Genomic DNA, 25,187 nt, shown 5'->3' with positions numbered 1-25,187 from the left:
AATTTATAAAAATTAATTTTTTTTTTTAGTTGATAAATTTTTGAAATAAAATAAAATTATAGAATTGATTTTTTTTTTTATTAAATAACAATTAGTAATTAAGGTAATCGAGAGTGAACGATTTTTTACGCTTTAAAAAATTTTTTTCGAGTAATATAAAACCAAAAATAGTTGTCAAGAGAAAGAAATACATTCTTAATGATGAAAACAATTTAAAAAAAAAAAAAAACGAAAAAAAAAATTTTTTTTATCACTTTTTGAAGGGGGGCCGCTCTGCCCCACAAAAAAAAAAAAAATTTTTCAGAATTTTGGCAAAATGTCCATAAATTTGTTCGAAATAGAACAAAAGTAAAGTGATCTTATGGTTGAAAGCCACAAAAAATAATAATTGGCTTAGGGGGGCCGCTCTGCCCCACCCTCCCCTACTTGTATTGTAATATACTATTTTGTGTTTATTATTTATTTTATTACAAATCAGTAAAAAAACCTGACTTAGATAAAATGAATTTTAAAAAAAACTTGTTTTCATTCAATTTTTCCATACATTTTTATAACAAATGAATCGTTTATTTGAGAAACCCCATAAGTCAAGAAAACAAAATTTTTCAGGAAACACAAAAAACATTTTTTTGGAAAAACTTGACATTAGAATAATAAATAAATCATTGAATACAATAATGTCAGCGTTTCTGAAAAAAATTCCAACAAGAAAAATTTAATTTCTTAACTGAAACTACTTAAAAAAATTATTTAAAGTTGATTGACTTCTAGGGTTTCTCAACCAAACGGAAAAAAAAGTTATAAAATCATTGTTTTTTTTAAATGTTTCCACTCAACTCAATTATTACACTGATAAAATGAAGTATTAAATATGTATTTGAACTCTGAAACTCAGAAATTACCTAAAGTTATAATTAATTCAAACATTTTAATGAGTCATATAACAGTCAACAATCAAACAACATTTGAAATTAATTTTCCAAAAAAGCGCGAATTTTAAATAAAAAAAAAAAAAAAAAATTATTTCTGTAAAACTAAAACTGCATATCGATACTGCCATTCTAATATGCCTTATCCCACATTTGAGAAATTTTTCAGGAGACGATAAAAACGTTTCACGGTCAGCAAAACAAAATTATTTGTAATATGTTTACATTGGTATAACCTATAAATTTATTTTCATGTTTTTCATAAAATACAGGCATTTGTAGTGAATAAATAATTTTGAATTGTATGCCGTAAGAAGGGTCAAAAATTATGCATAATTACCTTCTTATTAATGTCGTTAATTGCTTGCTTAAAATTAACTTAAAATTGATAATGTTAAGCGTGACTGAACCTATGCGAATGTGGGATACGACATATGAGAATATTTATTTAAAAATACTAAATAAACAATTTGACCTCTAAAATTATTACATAAGCTGCACATTGTTACAATGATTCCATTTTTCAAAAAAAGTGAAAATGTCAAATTTTGTGGAATACGCCCTATCAGAATGGCAGTATCGATATGTTTATTTGAGTCATTGACTTATGGGGTTTCTCAATTAAATGAAATGGCTTTCACCCCGTTAATTTTTTTTTAAACGCTGATTCGATGCATATTTTGATTGATTTCTATGGAGGGACATCCAAAGAACCCACAAATGCAAAAAACCCAATTTCGTAAAAAACATGACTTATGGGGTTTCTCAAATAAACGATTCAAATATTCTATCACTCTCACCTATGTCTTGACACAGACTTTAAAAGTTTTATTTTACTGTTCAAATTTAAAAATAGTCGCACTACTCACGTGACCAACTTACCCCATGCCTTATTTAGCGACCATACAAAAACATTCACCAAGAAATTAAATTTTTCTGTTAAAAACAGTGTCTCACTTTACCCCACTCCCTATATATTTATATACATAATTTCCAAGTAAATTTCCATAACAGAAGGGTCCATTTAGGTAAGAACAAGAGAGAAAATAAACAAATAATAGATTTCAAAGTATAGTTTATAGAGAAATCTCAAACTTAAACTCCTTACTGTACATTTACTGTCTCTGTGGTGACCCGTGAGCCAAAGCCATAGCAGTACTACAAAGTACCAATGACTATCTCAGTAGATAACCACGTGCGGTTATATTTTATCTGGCTTCTACGAATCTACGATCTATTCAAGGCCGTTAGACTAAGACCTAAGACCAAAAGTTGGCATTAACTACACTATTACAAACTGAATAAACGTTAACTAGAAATAGGAAACGGTTATACGTGATGGCAATAGGTAACTTCATGCCAGCATGCCATTTATACTCAACTAAAACTCGCTAACTACTTAAAAACACTTATACTTATACTTATTCTTATTCTCTTATAAGCTGGCTCTCATATGTTCTGTATTGTAAGTAAATGCACATGGAAACGTGTGAGAACTGAGAGCTACTTATCTACGTCATTGTCATTTTCGCAGAGACATTTGCCATCAAGTTTGCAAAGATTTCACTGAAAATCAGAGCCAACGGGATGTCGTACCAAGAAGCTTTAAACTTTCTTCTTAGTTTGAATTTTTTTTTCTAACTTTGTTTAGTTCATGAAATCAGAAAAAGTAACGTTAAATAGATCAACTAACTTTGATAAGAAATTTATAAATTTTTTTATTTAATTTAAAATTAACATATTCGGTTTGAGATAAAAGATTTTATCTTGTAAAAGTTGGAAAGTTTGTTTGCTGAAATAGTTTGTGACTTTTATTTTTACCCGGGAGAATAAATTTTTAAATCTATTGGGATCTCAATGACGTATTTCACTGATATAATTTTGGCCATTATTGAGATCTATGTCAACAAGGTCTAGCAGCTAACAAGAGCAAAATATGATATTGCTTGTCAGGATATAAATTTTTCAATTTTTCCGTTATCAAGTATCGAAGAAAAATTTAAGTTTCTCGTCTAATGACAACCATGATCATTAAATTACACCGGCACACAAAAAAAAATAAGTTTTTATTCCCATGTATTTTGACCCGCTGAATCCGAATCCGAGGTCCGTTTAACCCGTAGACCCTCAGATTTTTAGAAAACTTTAAAAAACCTCAAAAAATCACAAAAATCGACCGTTTTTTAAATTTATAAATTTTCTTAACTCTAACTAAGCATGATTTTTATGTATTTCGGTCCTCCACATACTAACCTGAAGTTTATTTAAAACATTAGCCATTTAAAGTCTGAGTAAATTCCAAAAAACCCCAAAAAATTGCAAAAAAGCAAAAAAATTCTTAGTATTGTGATGAAAAAAATTTTATAGGGCTAAATAAATAATTATTTTCATGTATGTTTATCTGTCACATATAATTCTCGAACATCCATGGCTCAGACATCTCTAAAATTTTAAATAAATGGCAAAAATTCCCAAAAAATCGAAAAAAATAAAATTTGGTATAACAAAAATCAATTTTTAAATCGAAATAAACAAAAGAAATCATATTGTTCGAACTGTGATATATATATATAAAATATTGTGGCCTAAAACATGAAAAAAATTTTAATATGCTTCAAAAAATCTTTATAGAAACGTTATTTCAATGTTAATTCGTTCTCCGCTTATATCTAACCCTTTTGTCCTCAAATGTCCTACATAAAGGGTTTCTCTTTCGTTTCCTCATTTCTTTAGGTAGATCTCTCTGTAGTGTCCAACAGTGATCTGCCATCATATTGACATCCCACTTACCTTGATAACGTTTTTCCATTACACTGATGTCCTAATGGAATCTTTCACCTTGCTCTTCACTATAGTCACCAAGATTTTCAGGAAAGTGTGAAAGGTGAGAATGTCAATAGTGCAATTGGGAATTCATTAAGCAACCCAAAGTATCACACTGAGAGAAAAAAAAATCAAATTCAAGTAACCATGTTTACTTAACTCATAATACTGAAAACAAGAAAAAATTTACTACATCGAAATATAATATTTCTTATCTTTATAACAATTGTTTGAATCTACTCATAAATTTCTACAGACAATGCATTTTTACTAAAATTAAGAAAATATTTACTTGGCACTATATAAGTAAAATAATACTTAAATCAAGAAATTTTACTTGGAAATATACACTTTTTTCTCTCAGTGCATAGTTGTATATATATATCACAGATCGAACAATATGATTTCTTTTATTTATTTCGATTTAAAAATTGATTTTTGTTATACCAAATTTTATTTTTTTCGATTTTTTGCCATTTATTTAAAATTTTAGAGATTTCTGAGCCATGGATGTTCGAGAATTATATGTGACAGATAAACATACATGAAAATAATTATTTATTTAGCCCTATAAAATTTTTTTCATTACAATACTAAGAATTTTTTTGCTTTTTTGCAATTTTTTGGGGTTTTTTGGAATTTACTCAGACTTTAAATGGCTAATGTTTTAAATAAACTTCAGGTTAGTATGTGGAGGACCAAAATACATAAAAATCATGCTTAGTTAAAGTTAAAAAAATTTATAAATTTAAAAAACGGTCGATTTTTGTGTATTTTTGAGGTTTTTGAAAGTTTTCTAAAAATCTGAGGGTGTACGGGTTAAACGGACCTCGGATTCGGATTCAGCGGGTCAAAATACATGGGAATAAATCGGTCCCGTCAAAAGTACAGAGAACTTATTTTTTTTTGTGTGCCGGTGTTATGAGCATATAGTTATCCTGCCAATGAATATCTTCTCTGAGAAATGTAGAACTGCAATTTGGAAAATGGAAAAATTGATATTGCTTTTTTGGACAATATTTCCCGCAGCATTTTTCCAAGAGATAGCGATTTTATTTTCAAAGCAACCCCATTTCGTAATACAAATAGGGCAAGTATTCCAAGGGATGCAAATTTTCACACTTTATTGTTACCGATTTATTGAAAACTTGGTACATACTTTCTACGTATAAAATACCTCCCCCCAACGTTGAGTTTTAGAATTTTTTTTTACATCAAAGGGGTTTTCCACCTCCAAAACGGCGCAATTTTTCGTAACAGAGTAGCAATTTTTACTTTAAATGACCATTAAAAAATGAAAAAAAAAATAATCAGGGAACGTTGGGGGGAGGTTTTAATAATGCTTTGACTGAATTTCAACGGTTTTTTATTTCAGATAATTTCCAGCTGAGATACACTGCTCACCGCAAATCATCTTTTTTTAAAGACGTTCTGGGAAAAGCTCCGTCACTGGCTTGTTTGCGGATACTTTTACATAAAAAAATTACCTAATGTTGTTGAATATGTACTTAATAATGTTCAAAAGGTTTTAATAAATTAGCTCAATCCATACGCCTAAAAAAAATTCATAAAAAAACATTTTTTTTCACGATTTAGCCACTACCCGCCCCCTTAAGGGTTTTCTTAAAATTTTGAACCCAAGGATAACTTAAATTTTAAACCCTAGTGAATTCACTGTGACAAATTTCGAGAGTAAGCGTGAATAGAATCCAAAGTTCGCTGAAAAAAAAATTTCCAATTCCTTCCGTACGCAGAGCGATTTTTAAAAAAACTTTGGAACTCCGAAAATCGAAATGAATGCGGGTTTAATTGCAATATTCACTCTGAATTCACTACTGGTTTTTGCAGTCAAGTGTCATAGTCATAAAATAAGTAAATTAATATTGAAATTTACCCATAGAGACAATGAGCAGCAGTCAGTACATGTCTATCAGTAACCAAAACTCCTCCGCAATATTGATCCGAGTCCCTTCGTATCAATGCGACCATCCAAGGCCATTCTTTTGGATCAGCTGGCTGTCCACCCACAACTCTAGTCCATCCTTTCGAGCTCATTCCACATCCCCGTGGACCGCGTCCGCTTCTCGAGTTTGTTAAATTCCTCCGAGCTCCATCGATCCAACTCCCATTAAACTTGACCCTCATGACATTTTCTGAAAAAAAGTAAAATAAAGAAACGACGAAATGACAAATTATTATGTCAAGCTCCCATCGCAATTCATTTGCCAATTATCGGTTTCTATATTCCAGCAGGGGTCATTTTCTTATAAATAAAAAATAAAAAATTACCGATAGCATTAAATAGAATAGGGTCAGTGTGTCCATGCTCGGTATGTCCATACTCAATCAACGACACGACCAACAAATGAAACAAAACTGCTGGTAAAACTCTCTCTCGAGTGTGTTTTTGCATTTTTTATTCTGTTATACACTTTTTAGTTCACTCTTTCACAGCTGAACTCACACATTTATCTTAACCCATACACTGAAACAAAGTTGTACGTTTTAACACCAATAGACAATACTGATAAAAAATAAATACAAAACTTTGGCGGGTTCGGTTAAAAAAAAAATTCTAACACTAGCCAACAGATGTCGTAGGCTGTTTAATGATCTTTATAAATATGTATATAGATTATTCCTTTTTTTGTATGGTATAGTTGTAGTGTAAATGTAGACTTTGAGGTTATAGAGAACAAAGTCCGTAAGTCTTGCTCGTAGATACAACCGTAGAAAACTGAAAATATTAAAACACCAGTGGGTCTTCTGGTTATCTCACACAGACGCCGAGTAACTGGACCTATCATAGATGTTTAATGTTGTGTATTATTATTATCATTGTATTTTAAATATGTATAGGTGTACACTTGAGTTGAGTCAACCCGAGTCTATTATATTGTATTGTATTGTGTTATTATATGACAAGTGGTACTTAGCGTCACCGTCATGTTATACTGAGAAATCATCTGTCATACAATCAGTTGTATAACGAGATGTTTGATGTATAATAGTGCATTGATTTTTGAATTTTATATTTTATTTATTGATTTAGGACCGTATTTATTAATTTCGATCACGTGCATATCACGTTATTGTTATTTTTTTATTGTTTATGACAATTGTTCAATTTATGTTGTACAAGTCATTGTTTTTTGGTTAGCTATTTCATAGAAATTAAGCCTTTGCAGAAGTCTCAAGACAATAATGGAAAAATTTTGCCATGTGTTCAAATTAGTCGGCAAATTTGAAATATACTTATTTTATAAGAATTGAAAATTGTGAAATTATATTCAGACTACTGTTATGATGATGTTCGAGTGGGCGTGTGAGAATAGAAAACTTGAGATCAGTCTCAAAGTATTTAAAAGAAATAAAACACGAATTATGTGAAAATTCAGGTTTTTACTGAAAAAATGTTTTTTTTTTTAGCAGTTTGTTAAAAGCCGATTTATGCTGAAAATTTATTGTTCATCGCATTGACAAGCTTTTTTGATGCTGTCTAAGTTCATTTATTCAAGACTGATTTCGATCGAAAGTATTAAAAATGGCTCAAAACATCCATATGATATTGTTTCGAAATATGGCTGCGAAATCGATAGTTTTTTCCAAAAATGCAAAAAGTATTTCTCCCCGGCGGGGAATCGAACCCCGGTCTCCCGCGTGACAGGCGGGGATAATGGCCATTATACGACCGAGGAAGTTATCTAGGAATTATTGTTTTTTATAGAAATTTTTCAGAATACTCTCTAAATCTGAAACAATGACGATATTCACAGTTTCACAGCTATAAGTATATACCGTGGTATGCTTATAGCTGTGACATGGTGTATATACGCTACTTTTCAGTGGTTTTCACTGTTTCAGATTTAGAGAGTAGGCTACTATTGCCGAAAAAATTTTGTAGCTGCCATTAACAATTTTTGATGAAAACCCTGATTACACAACTGAATTCGACCGAATTAAAAATTTAAATTCTGTTATATTCTGTCGAATTCTGCAAAACAGAATTCAACTGAATTGAAAATTTGAATTTGAATTAAACAGAATAAAACCGATTTGAAAATTTCAAATTCGTTTTAATTCAATTTAATTCGGATTCAGAACCAGAAATTGGAGAATTATTTTCGAATTAATCAGAATTAAACCGAATAGAATTATTTAAATTCGTTTTAATTTGGACAAATTCTGGTTTTCCTGCCGAATTAGACAGAATTCATTTTTAAGTTAGGTACCGAATTAACAGAATTTATCTGAATTAAATAGAATTAAAAATTGAATTCTGTTTAATTCGATCGAATTCAGTTGTTTAATCAGGGAAAAGTATGCCATAATTTTTAATAGTATCCTATTGAAAATTGTTTCGAAAGTAATCATTGTATCTTTCATTAATTTTCTTTGGATTTTCTCGTGATTTCCATAGAAAAAAAAATTTCTTATAATTTAATATCAAGAATAAATTTTGTTATGATTAGAATGAATGAGGGTGATTAAATAAACGGACTTTCACAGGCTAAATTTTTATTAAATGCCAGCTTTCAAAGTTCATAGGTGGCTAAGGGTATTTTTTTGCTACCAGCCCACGATTTTTCGGCCTCATATGTTGTCTTAAACTTTGATCATTTAGTTAATTTTTTTTGTTATCAGCTTACGGCATTTATTTTTTCAACACTTTCATTCTATTTCTGTTGAGTGAATTGAAATTTATCTAGTCACACTGGACATGAGAGTAGACCGTCATGAACTGTAACACATCTCCGTGAATATATGGAAAATGTCACCGAATATAAGACCTTGCTGGTGTAGGAGATAAATAGCTTTAGTATATAGAATATAGAAGATAGTTGGTAGTAGCTTGCTGTCTACAATATGTATAAAATAGTCATGCAAAGAGTTTAAGCATAAAATGAAAAGACCTCGGGGTCCAGTTCACACCTTCGAGAACACCCACATGCATGGCACGTTTTATACTGGAATTTTCACAAGACCAAGAATAACGAGAATAAGAAGACGAAGGAGCTGAACAAGGTAACGGGGTCTTGACGTACGTGATGTAGTATTGTCAGTTCCTATATATATGACACGGCATTCACATAAATCCATCATTACTTATTTTATTTATGTATTTCTTGCTACCAATAACTGTCGATATTTTGTTCAATAATTGTTGAAAATTATTTCACATGTCGCAGTACTTAAAATTATATCGATTACTCCCGATTTTTTTAGACTTTAAAGTTTGAGGTTCAAATCCCGTTCAAGATAAAGAAGCAAAATCGATCCCAATTTTTTTACTGCAAATTTAAAATCTCAAATCGGTCCTAAAAATTTTTCTAGCGGGTTTATTTTGCTCCACTAATTTTTTTTTCTCAGCCATATTGATCCCGAATACTTATTTAGGGACTACAAAAAGTGGAGCTAAAAAAACACACTATTGATATTTTTTTGAGCGGCTCATTTTTTCCCCTTCTCCTTCTATTAAAAAATTTTTTTTCAATCATAAATAAAAACAATAAATAAAAAAAGGCCATTTAGCAGCCGAAATGAAAGGTAGATTTTCCAATTAATCTATATAAAAAGTTTCATACATACATATCTTGTGATAGATGTTAGTGTATAGTCACGATATGCGAAATTAGGCTCGTTTTCTAAGAGTGAGGGTAAAAAAATGACAACGACTATTTTCGATAGAGAACTGATATTTTTTTGGGCGGCTCATTTTTTCCTTTTCCCCTTCCATTAAAAAATTTTTTTTCAATCATAAACAAAAACAATAAATAAATAACTCTTCCCCTATGGGTAAGAAAAAAAATATATATATAATTGTGGGTAAAAAAAAGTCATGTGAAACAATAATTAGCATAAAAAAAAATGATTTAAATACTGATAATTCTTATCATACTCATTTAATTTCCATCAAAAGTGTTACAATAAACTAATAATTAAAAATACATTTTTATTTTCAAAGCGATAATTAGAAAAATAATTAATGCATAGATAAAACTAGTAGTTACAGCTTACAGCAACACAAAAAATAAAACTTTTCATTAAACGATATAATCGTTACTGTAAGATTTACGATAAGATATACATAGATATTTTTAAATTAATAATCAGTAACATGAACCTCCTGGGTTGGCTGTTTGTCTTTGATAATTACCATTAACCGTTATATGTCTTTATGTAGCGTAGTTTATATCCGTTGTAACTATCGCAGTAACGTCACCACCTACGCACACAAATAATAGTTAAATGTAACGTTCAATTAACTCGTCTAAGATTAAATAAATAAACAAATAGCCAAATTAATGACTTGAGATTTAAATAAATTTTTTAGTTGTTCTGAAGTGACGGGTTTATTCATACCGTCAGATACTGCCGTTCATTATGTATGTATTTACGCATACATAAATATATGGAGCATTATAATACGGATGATTGAAAATTGCTGCACGCACGCAATGTCACGCAAAATCTGTTGGCCTCATTGTGAGTCATACAAGAGAAGATATCAGCTCCCGGTTAAACGATAACCGATAAAGTGTGTCGTTCAAGAGTTAAGTCTTTCTTTACTTAACTTTAAATTTTATTGTTTTACTTCGCTATATTCTACTCTATAAATTCGTCTCGTATAGATTATATTCTATTAAAATTATCTACGGCAATTAAATTCAGTTTGATTGTAATTTGTTGTACATATATATTAGGGTGACCCAAAAAAACCGACTACTTTTTTTTTCGAGTCTCTTATGAAAATTTGTTGGCTTACGATGTTTTAAGAAGCCTCTCCAAAAATCAGCTCGATAAAACATTTTCAAGAGGTCGCTCACGAATTTTGAAAATATCAAAAATGATCGAAATTCGAATTTTAAATTTCAAATTTTTTTCTTTTCGTGGCAGCAATCGTTTATATTTGTGAAATCATGACTACGCTGAAAATTTAAGCCCAAAATTTGAATTTTTAAACCTTGCTCAAAAATTTTGACTGTTTCCGAGTGCTGTCTTTTGGACGTTTTCGAGCGACCCTTAAATATTAATAATAAAGCGTCTCGATTTTTCCACCATCAATTTGCATAACAATGAATGAAAATATAACTCGAGAAATAGAAATAATTTGTTTACATACTTTTTTATTTTTAAATTCACTTTGTAGGCTTTTTCGCTGTTTCAAAACTTACCAAATTTTATTGTTTAAGACTGTCCTGTATATTTTTGGTTATACAAAAGTTATATTTTAGTGAAATAACAATAATTGAGTTATAAAAAAATACAAAAACTAATTCAAAGTATTAGTTATGTATCATCAATTAATATTCAAAATTCTTGAGCGCCGTTTAAATATTTAAATTTTTGGCTGAAATTTTAAACATAGTCATCATTTTACAAATATAAACTATTACTGCCACGAGAAAAAAAAAATTTAGAAATATAAAATCCAAATTTCAATCATTTTTGATATTTTCAAAATTTGCGAGCGACCTCTTGAAAATTTTTTATCGAGCTGATTTTTAGAGAGGCTTCTTAAAACATTGTAAGCCAACAAATATTCATAAGACTCGAAAAAAAATAGTCGGTTTTTTTGGGTCACCCTAATATATATATATGACTGCGCAAAATGAAATCAATATTTTTTTCCCATACAAAAATTACGTTAAATGTAACATCAAAAAAAAAAATTAGGTGCCAAATTGGGTCTTCCAACGCAATTACCGACCACGCACTCGCTAAAATAAGATTTCCTACAGAGAAAAAAAAGATTTCTTGGCACAAAAAATTTTTACTTACCCTAAGAAATTTTTTGCATGAATTAAAAACGAAAATTTTCTTGGTGTGAAAAAAAAATATCGATTTTATTTGACACAGTCTAATATATATCGGACCAACTTATTGAATTTTTTTTAATAAATAATTAATCTTCACCTCCGAGATAAAAAAATGTATTTTCAATAACGATGTCATTAGAAAGTACAAATTTATCAATGAATATTAATTAGTAATTATAATCAACATCAATTACAACAGTTATTAGTCACAAGTTTATCTAAAAATTACATCTGTATGTAAATAAATAAAATATAAATATAAATCCATTAATACATAAAATCTATAGGCATACATATATGTATATATAAGACAAAATAATGAAATTAATTAAAACCATAAAAGAAATGTCTAATTTAAATAATCGAAACATTTATTAAATATAAATGACTTTGTATCTCATTGACGTTCGCTGCACATCAATAAATCTAAGATTCTCTTTTCCTCTATATATATATATATATACATATATTTTTTTTTATCATGCTTTTAACTCAATACACACAAGTCATTGGCGTTTTTCCAGTGCAGTCAAACCAACTAAAGTTTAAATGGTATAAAATCCCTCGACAGCTCTCCAGTGGCTATATATAAGTATAAATATAAATATATATACAAGGCAAGGCAAGGCAGTCATACATTTATTGGCAATCCGACCAATTTCTTGTACAAGTTGCATTACCAGTGGCAAAACTACTTCTTGCTGCAAGAATTAACATCCTTTTATCTTAACTTCTTATTCATTTATACGAAATTATTTTAAACAAATATTCCTTATTTATTTATTTATTATTTATTCATATTTGTTTATCCGTTTTTTTTTGTTTTTCAAGACACTTGAAAAATATTTATTTTTAACTCGTAATCTTATCTTTATTTTTTTTTTTTTACCCACAGTTGTTTTTTAGTTCCACATACATAAGAGCATACGAACGTTAACTGTTTGTGTTGAAGCGCCATACAATTTCTTGTCTTCCTTTAGTTGTATCCTTGTATATCCTTTAACTCAAGCCATCACACATTATGGTACAGCAGTTGCTGTTAGTAACAGACGGTGAGAAAATTTCAAATCCTTGGCACGTGTACATCGTCCTTTATTTACTTCCTGTGACCTCAAGTTTTTCATCTTTTTTTATGATCGCTACCGGAGGATTACAATTATGTAATAAAAATAAAATCAATGGGTAATAAACATAAATAAATTGACAATAAAAAAGATATTTTCGGTCTTTTGTTCCTTCAGTAGAAGCAGTGAAGAATTCGATACTTCTAAGCAAGAAAACAGTCTTTTTTTTTTGTAAATTGTGATACTTTTTAATGACACAGAAAAATAGTATATTATTCACCTAGTGAGGAAAGTAGAATATTCTAACCCGTGCGTGTAATTCCCCGAGCCAAAAACTAGGGCAGCAAGCACGTGGATTTAGATGCCGATCTTTCTGTCTGAGGTGTGTAATATAAAATTTTCCAGCAGATGTACACTTGGAAGTTCAAATTTTTCCCTCTATTTGCGGAAGAAATAGCGCATGTGTTAATTCTTTCCACGATCCCTGCGCTGAAAGTTTAGTCGGAAGAAAGTCGTGCTGTTTTGTTATGCGAAAACACATGATAGAAATTGCGCATGCGCCATTTTTCCACAAAGTAAAAAGTTTGACCTTTCAAATGCAGATTTAGTGGAAATTAGTATATTACACACCCGGGGTGGAAAGGACTTCTTAATCCGTGTGTTCGCCACCCTTGCGTTCAACTCGGGTAGGCAATTACACACATGGGTTGAAATGACACACTTTTTACTCTCGGTGTATAATGAACTAATTAATTTATTTTTCCACCAGAGAAAAGTACGACTTTGCTTCCGTTAGTAAAAGAAGCCGCTAAAACTTTCGGTGTAGATACGATGAAAAATTTTGTCTGCAACAAGAACGGCTGGAATTGAAGTTTCTGTAAATTATAGTAAAGAAAAGCCAACTTCAACACAAACTACAGTTGCTAAAGATCAGTATTACGTATATTTAGGTAATGGATGTTGTTTTCTGTGACAGATTTTACCCTAATGATCTTACGAGAATGTTATTATTCGGGGATCCAAAATTTAGTTACCGTGTAAGGTTTTATTCGAAAACACGTCACAGTCATGTGAGCAACTTTGCAAGTGTTACAGGTGAAATTGAACAAACAAACACAGTATAAAGAATTATTGAATAAGACTAATGATAAACAAGATAAGATTAAGAAGACGTAACTGAATTTTATAAAAGTGGCCAATTTAAGAGAGTCAGTTCAGAGAGAATCCAACTGCCGACAAAGTTTCATTGGAAAAATACTGAGTAATTTCTGATCATAAATAATTTTTTTTTCATTGAGGGAAAAAACGGTTTACTTCTGCGAAGATCGATTTAGATAAAAAAATGAATACTATGGTTTTAAATTTGAACATCGTGTTGATTTACAAAATGACATTTTTTCCCAGACATTTTGATTATAGAACTTTGTTTGTACTATTGATGAAAAAAAAATTTTATTTGACCTAATTAATAAAAGCTATGAATATATTCAGAGGTTTGATTGGAAATTTGGATTTATTATAAAACGATTTTGGTAAAACTATAATATTTAGATTATTTTACCTTAAACCTGTACAATTTTTTCAGCGTCGAAGAATAATTTTTTAGTAAAACATTAATCAAAAATAAAAACATTAAAATATTTATTATTATTATTTACCACAAAATTATTGTTATGCAGTTGCGATAACATGAATTTTGTTTATACATTAGGGTAATGAACGATAAATATACTTTTTGGAAATAATATAAATAAACATGCGTTATTTATTCAAAAAGATAAAATATAGGTATATATAGGTTATAATAAAGTTTAATAAATTTACATAATTCTGAAATTTTTGTCTTGGGCTTGCCGATATTATCGTAAGTACAATATAAATAAATAAATGAATATTTTTTTTTAATTATAATCACATATATATATATATATATATATATACTGATGACTCATAATATGCCTGATAAACTTATTTTGGCCAGGAATAACAACATGCGGATATTGATGTTCCTCATGATGGCTGCTATGCCAGTATATGTGACAACAATTCCGTATGATCGACAAGAAAACACTGATAACAATTTGATGAAAACCTTACGAAATGAGAGAGGGGATAATAACGGTTACGACAGTGATAATCAAAAAAGAATAAATGGTCTGAGAGAATCAACTGTAAATAGTGGCATTAATCACGCTGGAAGACAAAATTTCGATAATAGGCTTCATAGTAATAGAGGAAATATTGATAAAAGAAATAGAGGCTATAAATCAGTAGACAACAGCATTAAAAATAGTGTAGACAACAAGGTAAGACATACTGGAAGACACAATAATGGTCACAACTTAGTAGGTCATACTTCTGCCAATACTCTAAGTCACTCAATTAGAAATGCTAGGGGAAATCACAATGGTAATAACTTTGCAGGATACCCTGTCAATCCCAGCAGTGATAACTCGATAGCCAATACCGGTGGCAGTGCACTTGATAACACGGTAGGAATTATAAATAGAGATAGTAGGCCTGATACCTCAGCAGGAAGTACTGTTTCCGATCCTCATGGAATTGTAGAAAATGCTCCGGAAAATAGGGATGATAAGACTGTAAAAACACAGGCTGTTGAAAGTACTGTAGGAAATATGAATGGGAATACTAGTCCTGATAATTCAGCAGGAAGTTCTGTTTCCAATACTAATGGAATTGTAGAAAATGCGCCGAGAAACGAGGACGATAACAAACCTGTAGGATCACAAACCGTTGATAGTACTGTAGGAAATATGAATGGAAATACTAGTCCTGATAATGCAGCAGGAAGTTCTGTTTCCAATACTAATGGAATTGTAGAAAATGCGCCAAAAAACAAGGACGATAACAAACCTGTAGGATCACAAACCGTTGATAGTACTGTAGGAAATATAAATGGAAATACTAGTCCTGATAATGCAGCAGGAAGTTCTGTTTCCAATACTAATGGAATTGTAGAAAATGCGCCAAAAAACAAGGACGATAACAAACCTGTAGGATCACAAACCGTTGATAGTACTGTAGGAAATATGAATGGAAATACTAGTCCTGATAATGCAGCAGGAAGTTCTGTTTCCAATACTAATAGAATTGTAGAAAATGTGCCAAAAAACAAGGACGATAACAAACCTGTAGGATCACAAACCGTTGATAGTACTGTAGGAAATATAAATGGAAATACTAGTCCTGATAATGCAGCAGGAAGTTCTGTTTCCAATACTAATGAAATTGTAGAAAATGCGCCAAAAAACAAGGACGATAACAAACCTGTAGGATCACAAACCGTTGGTAGTACTGTAGGAAATATGAATGGAAATACTAGTCCTGATAATGCAGCAGGAAGTTCTGTTTCCAATACTAATGGAATTGTAGAAAATGCGCCAAAAAACAAGGACGATAACAAACCTGTAGGATCACAAACCGTTGATAGTACTGTAGGAAACACAAATGGAAATATTAGTCCTGATAATGCAGCGGGAAGTCATGCTTCCAATACTAATGGAATTGTAGAAAATGCGCCGAAAAACAAAGACGATGACAAACCTGTAGGATCACAGGCTGTTGATAGTACTGTAGGAAACACAAATGGAAATATTAGTCCTGATAATGCAGCAGGAAGTACTGTTTCCAATACTAATGGAATTGTAGAAAATGCGCCAAAAAACAAGGACGATAACAAACCTGTAGGATCACAAACCGTTGATAGTACTGTAGGAAATATAAATGGAAATACTAGTCCTGATAATGCAGCAGGAAGTTCTGTTTCCAATACTAATGGAATTGTAGAAAATGCGCCAAAAAACAAGGACGATAACAAACCTGTAGGATCACAAACCGTTGATAGTACTGTAGGAAATATGAATGGAAATACTAGTCCTGATAATGCAGCAGGAAGTTCTGTTTCCAATACTAATAGAATTGTAGAAAATGTGCCAAAAAACAAGGACGATAACAAACCTGTAGGATCACAAACCGTTGATAGTACTGTAGGAAATATAAATGGAAATACTAGTCCTGATAATGCAGCAGGAAGTTCTGTTTCCAATACTAATGGAATTGTAGAAAATGCGCCAAAAAACAAGGACGATAACAAACCTGTAGGATCACAAACCGTTGGTAGTACTGTAGGAAATATGAATGGAAATACTAGTCCTGATAATGCAGCAGGAAGTTCTGTTTCCAATACTAATGGAATTGTAGAAAATGCGCCAAAAAACAAGGACGATAACAAACCTGTAGGATCACAAACCGTTGATAGTACTGTAGGAAACACAAATGGAAATATTAGTCCTGATAATGCAGCGGGAAGTCATGCTTCCAATACTAATGGAATTGTAGAAAATGCGCCGAAAAACAAAGACGATGACAAACCTGTAGGATCACAGGCTGTTGATAGTACTGTAGGAAGCATTAATGGAAATACTAGTCCTGATAATTCAGCCGTAAGTAATGCTTCTAATACTAATGGAATTGTAGAAAATGTGCCGAAAAACAAAGACGATGACAAACCTGTAGGATCACAGACTGTTGATAGTACTCTAGGAAACACAAATGGAAATATTAGTCCTGATAATGCAGCAGGAAGTACTGTTTCCAATACTAATGGAATTGTAGAAAATGCGCCGAAAAACAAAGACGATGACAAACCTGTAGGATCACAGACTGTTGATAGTACTGTAGGAAATATTAATGGAAATACTAGTCCTGATAATTCAGCCGTAAGTAATGCTTCTAATACTAATGGAATTGTAGAAAATGCGCCGAAAAACAAAGACGATGACAAACCTGTAGGATCACAGACTGTTGATAGTACTCTAGGAAACACAAATGGAAATATTAGTCCTGATAATGCAGCAGGAAGTACTGTTTCCAATACTAATGGAATTGTAGAAAATGCGCCGAAAAACAAAGACGATGACAAACCTGTAGGATCACAGACTGTTGATAGTACTGTAGGAAATATTAATGGAAATACTAGTCCTGATAATTCAGCCGTAAGTAATGCTTCTAATACTAATGTAATTGTAGAAAATGCACCGAAAAACAAAGACGATGACAAACCTGTAGGATCACAGAGTGTTGATAGTACTGTAGGAAACACAAATGGAATTATTAGTCCTGATAATGCAGCAGGAAGTACTGTTTCCAATACTAATGGAATTGTAGAAAATGCGCCGAAAAACAAAGACGATGACAAACCTGTAGGATCACAGACTGTTGATAGTACTGTAGGAAATATTAATGGAAGTACTAGTCCTGATAATGCAGCAGGAAGTACTGTTTCCAATACTAATGTAATTGTAGAAAATGCACCGAAAAACAAAGACGATGACAAACCTGTAGGATCACAGAGTGTTGATAGTACTGTAGGAAACACAAATGGAATTATTAGTCCTGATAATGCAGCAGGAAGTACTGTTTCCAATACTAATGGAATTGTAGAAAATGCGCCGAAAAACAAAGACGATGACAAACCTGTAGGATCACAGACTGTTGATAGTACTGTAGGAAATATTAATGGAAATACTAGTCCTGATAATTCAGCCGTAAGTAATGCTTCTAATACTAATGTAATTGTAGAAAATGCGCCGAAAAACAAAGACGATGACAAACCTGTAGGATCACAGACTGTTGATAGTACTGTAGGAAATATTAATGGAAATACTAGTCCTGATAATTCAGCCGTAAGTAATGCTTCTAATACTAATGGAATTGTAGAAAATGCGCCGAAAAACAAAGACGATGACAAACCTGTAGGATCACAGACTGTTGATAGTACTGTAGGAAATATTAATGGAAGTACTAGTCCTGATAATTCAGCTGTAAGTAATGCTTCTAATACTAATGGAATTGTAGAAAATGCGCCGAAAAACAAGGACGATAACAAACCTGTAGGATCACAAACCGTTGATAGTACTGTCGGAAACACAAATGGAAATATTAGTCCTGATAATGCAGCAGGAAGTACTGTTTCCAATACTAATGGAATTGTAGAAAATGCGCCGAAAAACAAAGACGATGACAAACCTGTAAGATCACCGGTTGTTGATAGTACAGGAGGAAATATGAAGGAAAACACTAATCCTGATAACTCTGTAGGAAGTATTGTTTCCAATACTAATGGCGTTGTAGGAAATATTCTAGAAAGCAACGACGATAAGCCCGCAGGAAGTACTGTTGACAATACCCCCAGTCTCATCGTTAAAAACAACAGTAATATCAACAGTGATAATAACTCTGTATCGCAAGCTGTCAGCAGTCCTGTAGATAGCACTGTAGGAAACAATGATATTGATAACTCAGCAGCAAATGCTGTTGTTAATATTAGTGCCATCACTGCAGGAAATCCTTCTAAAGACAAGAGTAGTGGTAATCTAACAGCTTTACCTATCGATAATAATCTTGAACCCACACCTAACAACCATCCTGAGAACAATAGTGGATCTATCCCGATAGTGAATACCATTAGTAGTCCTTCTGATAACGCCGCAGAGCATACGGATGGAAAGAATAGCAGTGAAATAATTGGACCAACCGCTGATGATATTAGTGGAAATACTGTAGCAAATGCTTCAGAGAACACCAGTAGTAACTTAGCAACCAATATTACCAATAATACTCTCGATCAAACTGTTAATCACGATCTCAATAATGCTGTTAATAACTCTGTGGTAAAGACAGTGGATAGTCCTCCCGTAATCAATGCAGGCCCCGTAGACAGTACTAATGTTAATACTGTTGTAAGTACTCCTGCTATTGACCCAGTAGGAAATACTGTTGTCAGAACTTCTAGTAGCGCTATTGCAAATACGGGTCAAATTAATAGCGCTAATAGTTTAGTAGATAATGCTGTTCCAATTACTATTCAAACACCTGTACCAACTTCTCCTGGAATAATTGACGGCTTCAATTCTGTCAGCAATGCTATCGAGAATGCTGTTATAAGTAATACTGGCCTATTCAATAACGGTTATCATTTGTTGCAAAACACGATTGGTAACACAATTGAAAAGATTGGTGTGAACAGTTATTCTAATAACAACAGACAAAATACTAACAGTGACCAAAAAGTTTATACGTAAGTGATTTGAAATTTGCTATTTACTTATGAATTAGAAACAAAGTATTTATTTGTTTTTTCTATGATAAACATAAATCACCATAAGCTAAATTTTTTATCGTTTTTCAGAGGAAATATTCTTAGTTTCACCCCAGCAGTTGCTGTAGAGCCTAGTTTGACGAATGTACGAAACCTTGTTTCCTACATGATATACCATCCACCGATATTGTCATTTTTATTCTGATCTTCATAACCATTTTCTGACGAGTTGGAAAATTAGCAATACGATCTTGTAAGGACTGTACAATAAAAAGCAATGTTTTATTTAATACAAATGATGTTTTCTATACATACATAAAATCCTATTTTCGTATAGAAACTATTTCTTGTTCAAAATATTCTTATAAAATTCGATGCATTCTCATTGATTTCTGAAGAGATTTTAATAAAAAATTAATGAGTTCTATGACAAGTGTTATATACGCATTACACATACATCTATGAGAATCTATCGTTTTTTCTAAGCAGGGGTCCTATACTATAGGCAATATTCCTTAATTATGAAAAGTACACCATAAATATGAAGATCCTCTGTAACGTATACACTGTAAAAAATCACCGGGGTAAATCCAAGCGGTGTAGGTGTCAAAATTTGCGGTGTCAAATTTCAACACCGAAAGCGGTGTGAAAATAACGCCGCCGCCGGTGTAAATATTCTGTACCGGTGTTAAAAAAAATTCTCCGGTGTTAAAATAACGCCGCCGCTGGTGTAGCTATTCTTTACCGATGTTAAAATATTTTATTTTGTGAATATTTTTACTTACTCGATCACTATACTTGTTAATAAATGATATTTTTTATTAATTTTCATAAAGAACTGACATTTTTTGTGTTTTATAATCTTTAAAGTTAATACTCCAAATGGACGCAGTTTACCCAGCTTTTACACCAGTATTACTCCGCATTTACACCGGTTACCCCGCTTTTACACCGATTTTATTCCACATTTACAACGGTTTTCCCTGATTTAGCACCGGTATTTTTAATATCGGTGAATTACTCCTCCTACACCGGTGTAATTTTATTTTAACACCGGGCGGAGTTAAAATGGGTCCATTTTTAACACCGCTCTTTTTACAGTGTAGGAATGGTCACCTTAATATTTCAGAAACGGTTTGTTTGTATACACATACGAACATTGTTCCTATGTTCTATGGATCATGTTCCCCAAATGACGAACAATGATCTCACTATTAATAAGAAATACTTCTGTAAGTTGTGAAGAACCTGTAAATAGTGTGTGGAAAAAAAAAAAAAAAAATATATCAAATATAATTTTGTTAAGCTCTAAGAGTCAATCCTTTTACATTTTTTTTTCTGCGTTGAGAAATAATTATTGTATTATTTTATGATTTTGTAAATTTAACTGTTATTTATACTGCGCTGAAATTAATTGTGACTCTGTTTTTCTCGTATCGTTTATTTTTTTCTATATCATTTAATTCTTTTTAAAGGAAAGAGATTATTCATTTTCTTATAGTCTATCCATTCGTAGGCTTATTTTTCTAAGTTAATTTGTATCATTCAATTCTTTTTCATGAAAACGAATTATTCTGTATCTTTGAACACATTCATTCGTAAGCTTATGGATCGACAACAGCAAAATTCAAACACTTTGAGTTGCTAATAAAATACTTATACTTTTTCTTACATTCTTACTAGTACCCGAGCCGCCGATAGAGGGACAAATCATTTCGTTTGTTTCCACTGGTACAAAGGTTGCTTGAACCTTTAAGTACCAATGTAAAATCCGTATTAGATCAACCATTTTGGACGGTGAATATTCAGTAAGAATTTTGATTCTACTGAATATTTGGCCTTTACCTTGCCGCAATAGTCCCGTTGGGGAAAATTGAGGTAAGATAACCGGATATCCCAGTACTTTGGACTTCTGTCAAAGTACTGTAGGTGATCACAGACCGAGTAGGTGGGGCTTGCAAGATTTGATCCGCTTGTCCCTGGGTGTAGCTTTTAGGGCCACCTGAAGACGTCGAGTCACCGGTAGGAGGGGAAACTAGTTTTGCTGGGAGTAGTCCACGATTTGTGGGGAAGGAGGTAACCCGCGTAGCCAACAAGCCCGGCGCCGTAGCCAGTTGGTACCCCGTGATCGGAAACCGTAAATATAACGCCGCGAACGGGTAAATTCGGTACTAGTAACCTTTTCTTTTTCATTTTCTACTGTATAAATTAATATTCATAATTTATACTATTGTTTAATTGTAAACGATATTGTTATTATTGTATCGTAATCCTGTTTACCACTGATAAACATTGTTAAATAAAGGAAGGCAAATTTATGTTTAATTCTCCCAAACAATCCTTGGACTCCGGCGAGCTAAAGCAGCAGGGAAAAGTCCAGTAAAACAACACGTTACAAAGTATAAAGCCTGTTTTCATGATATTTTTGGATGATCCACATAATAATATAAGAACAGGTTTTTCCATGGTAATCATTTCAATGCATACACTGTAAAAAGAGCGGTGTTAAAAATGGACTCGTTTTAACTCCGCCCGGTGTAAAAATGAAATTACACCGGTGTAAGAGGAGTAATACACCGGTGTTAAATCGGGGTATCCGGTGTGAAAGCGGAGTAAAAGTGGGGTAATCGGTGTAAAAGCGGAGTAATACTGGTGTAAAAGCTGGGTAAACTGCGTCCGTTTGGAGTATTAACTTTAAAGATTATAAAACACAAAAAATGTCAGTTCTTTGTGAAAATTCATAAAAAATATCATTTATTAACAAGTATAGTGATCGAGTGAGTAAAAATATTCAAAAAGTAAAATATTTTAACACCGGTAAAGAATATTTACACCGGTGGCGGCGTTATTTTCACACCGCTTTCGGGGGTAAATTTAACACCGATTATTTTAACACCTACACCGCTTGGACTTACCCCGGTGATTTTTTACAGTGTACTGGAAAGTGTTCTCATAATATATAAGAATTGTTTCTATAATATGACAATTGTTCCCATCTATTATAGTCGGCTATTTAACGAAAATAGAAATAAACACATGCAAAAATTACTACGGCCATTGTAATTTTTGAACGTGTGTATTCCAATTTATGACAGGAGGCCGACATGGTCCGGCATTATACTATGACACGATAGCATTTCAAAAAAGAATAATTTCTGCGTGCATGGGAAAGGTTGCTATACATTATGGAAAAATTTTTTATACTTACGGTATGATTTTTCTAATATATTAGGGTTCCTTTCATCCGTCTAGCGGTACCATATTTATATTACTATGCGTTCCATTCGTTATTAATAGGTATCATAAAAATTTGATGATATCGAAATCTTAATAAACACTTCATCGAAAAGTCAATGGAAAATTTTTATATTTATTGAAATATACACACACACATATCCCTCAACAGGCTCTTTAAATTTATTCATCAGAAAATACAAAATTATTCAAGGATTGTAAATAATATCTTTGAAACCCGTCATCACAAAAGATTTCATCCAATTGCAATAATATGAATACATATTTTTGTTTATGGAAACATACATTTAATATTTTTAAAAACTGAACTGAAACATCATTTATTTATTTAATGATATAACTAGGGGTATAAATACCGAACAGTTTCCAAAACTGCATACAACGATTCTGACTAAAGAACTTAACTTCTGTTTTTGAAGCCGAATATTATAAAAGTAAGCAGTCATTTTTTAAAAAAATAATTATTTCTTAACCAAATAATTAATTGCTCTATTAAATTATAAATTCTGATAGAAAATCAAGATGCGTTTCGCAATCATATTCCTGATCGCTGCTATGCTGGTTTGTCTATCAGTTAAGAGTGTTTACGGCGCTGCAGCAGCTTCTGGAGCAAATTCAGGGGCTAGTTCCCAAGCAGGGTCTAGTGCTCTTAGTGGCATCACTGGTATGACGTAAGTGATAAAACCCAATTAAATAGATTTACTATGTACTTTTTATACACTAAAGACGAATAGTTAACTGCATTATATATTAAATTGTCATTGTTTTTTTCAGGAGCGGTCTTATGCCTATAGCGTAAGTATTTTCTTTATAAGAATTTCGCTTTCTCAGTAAATTTGTCCCAAATATTTTTTAATTTATCTTTTTTTTTTTTATTATAGGTAATTTAATCTTTCAATTCCAACAAAGAAGACCACGATAACTATGTAATAAATTTACGTAGTTAATCATATTGAAGATAAACTGCAAGAATTCATACTAACTATTATTATGAATCAGCTAAAATAGTAAAAATGTTCTATTGTGAAAAGTTCGTTTATTAAATAAAGAATTTTTAATAATAAATTTATTTTTTATTTAAATGTGTGTAAAGATATTCACTGAACACATTATTACAAACTCGAATAATTGAATAATTCAAAACATAATTTTGGAACATAACGTTTATTATATCAGGTGATAACGGTAATTTTTTTAAACCCATAGTCATAATATTAACGTGTATTGTTTTTTTAAAAAAACGGTCAGAACAAAACTGCAAAAACAAAGAATGAATCATTACAATTCCCAATTAAAAACATGGTAGTTATTTTTGAATAAGAGTAATATAACTATTTCTGTACAAAAATATGTATATATATTATGTTAGACTGTGTCAAAAAAATCGATCATTGTTTTTTTCAAAAATTATACGAAAAATATTGTTTGAGATGACGAAAAAAATATACCGTTTAAGTTTGAACTCTTAATATTAATATTAACAACCGCGTCATCGCAATTTTCGATTTCTCATTTAAATAGCACAAGAATCATTTTTTCAAAGTTTTTAATTTTATCACTCGTCAGCGAATCAGTGTATGATATGTCTGTCATCATATATATATATAAATATATATATATATATTTCCATGCAGGGCAGGCTCTAAAATTTATTCATCCAAAACTAAAAATTTATTAAGCCCGCTGTTGGAAATGAGGAAGGTTACAGGATCGTATTCAGTTCTATTTAAATGAATTATGTCTTTATTAATTTTAACTGTGATTTTATTTATAACTGAAAAGAGCAATCGGAAGATACGTGCTTACAGCTTTGAGAGCTAGTTAAGACTAAATATTTATTTCTATATATTTCTTATCCTAGGTCCTTACATCCTACAGTTACATTTGGTTTATGTACAAGTTATAGCTTGTATTTTGTCTCAAGAATATACCCAGTTTTATTACCCTGAGAGAAATATTCCTTTCGTTTTCAAAGAATTAATAAAACCCAATCCTGCTTCAAGTGTCACACTAGTTGAGAGTATATGTATTGAGTGTCACATAAATTGGAGTTTATCTTTATTTCGTTTTTTGTTATTTTTTAATGTAATTAAAATATTAAATAATGCTAATTATTTTTATATTATTAAGAATGACGTATGTCCCAATAACATCTAGTAGACGATAGAATTTATAT

The 25,187-nt window shown here is 31.5% G+C and overlaps 2 protein-coding genes and 1 long non-coding RNA gene across 6 annotated transcripts in view; 2 read left to right on the top strand and 1 right to left on the bottom strand.

The window, feature by feature from the left end:
• The window catches only part of LOC130672266 (proclotting enzyme-like), a 30,102-nt gene extending 6,673 nt beyond the window's left edge, over nucleotides 1–23,429 (bottom strand). The window contains exons 1-2 of one of the 2 annotated variants that reach the window (XM_057476724.1): nucleotides 22,965–23,429; nucleotides 5,647–5,905 (exon numbers count right to left, since the gene is read on the bottom strand). In XM_057476724.1, the coding sequence (XP_057332707.1) occupies nucleotides 5,647–5,897 (251 nt within the window). In that variant the 5' untranslated portion in view covers nucleotides 5,898–5,905; nucleotides 22,965–23,429. Of the gene's footprint in view, nucleotides 1–5,646; nucleotides 5,906–6,041; nucleotides 6,673–22,964 lie in introns of those variants that run through there. The other variant, XM_057476723.1, reaches the window with a different exon arrangement.
• On the top strand, nucleotides 14,316–20,538 carry LOC130672261 (probable serine/threonine-protein kinase DDB_G0282963). Of its 2 annotated transcripts, none has more exons than XM_057476712.1 (3): nucleotides 14,316–14,500; nucleotides 14,618–19,735; nucleotides 19,847–20,538. In XM_057476712.1, the coding sequence occupies exons 2-3, from the start codon at nucleotides 14,628–14,630 to the stop codon at nucleotides 19,959–19,961; spliced, it is 5,223 nt and encodes a 1,740-aa protein (XP_057332695.1). In that variant the 5' UTR covers nucleotides 14,316–14,500; nucleotides 14,618–14,627; the 3' UTR covers nucleotides 19,962–20,538. The 2 variants fall into 2 exon arrangements, with proteins under 2 accessions (XP_057332695.1, XP_057332696.1); XM_057476713.1 differs by lacking the exon at nucleotides 14,316–14,500 and having other exon boundaries at nucleotides 14,807–14,942; nucleotides 15,061–19,735.
• LOC130672269 (uncharacterized) lies at nucleotides 21,616–24,076 on the top strand. 2 transcript variants are annotated; one of them, XR_008990669.1, is made up of 5 exons: nucleotides 21,616–21,634; nucleotides 23,356–23,445; nucleotides 23,525–23,682; nucleotides 23,786–23,806; nucleotides 23,893–24,076. It is a non-coding gene; the product is annotated as an uncharacterized LOC130672269 (long non-coding RNA). The 2 variants fall into 2 exon arrangements; XR_008990668.1 differs by lacking the exon at nucleotides 21,616–21,634 and having other exon boundaries at nucleotides 23,337–23,445.
• Nucleotides 24,077–25,187: the final 1,111 nt, after the last annotated feature.

Source organism: Microplitis mediator, chromosome 7 (assembly GCF_029852145.1).
Source record: "Microplitis mediator isolate UGA2020A chromosome 7, iyMicMedi2.1, whole genome shotgun sequence".
Lineage (NCBI taxonomy): Eukaryota > Metazoa > Arthropoda > Insecta > Hymenoptera > Braconidae > Microplitis > Microplitis mediator.
This window is presented reverse-complemented; position numbering and strand designations above follow the sequence as displayed.

Coding starts and splice junctions, on each gene's coding strand:
- LOC130672261 (XM_057476712.1), top strand. CDS start 14,628: ATGCGGATATTGATGTTCCTCATGATGGCTGCTATGCCAGTATATGTG. Junction 19,736..19,846: donor AGTGACCAAAAAGTTTATAC/GTAAGTGATTTG, acceptor ATCGTTTTTCAG/AGGAAATATTCTTAGTTTCA.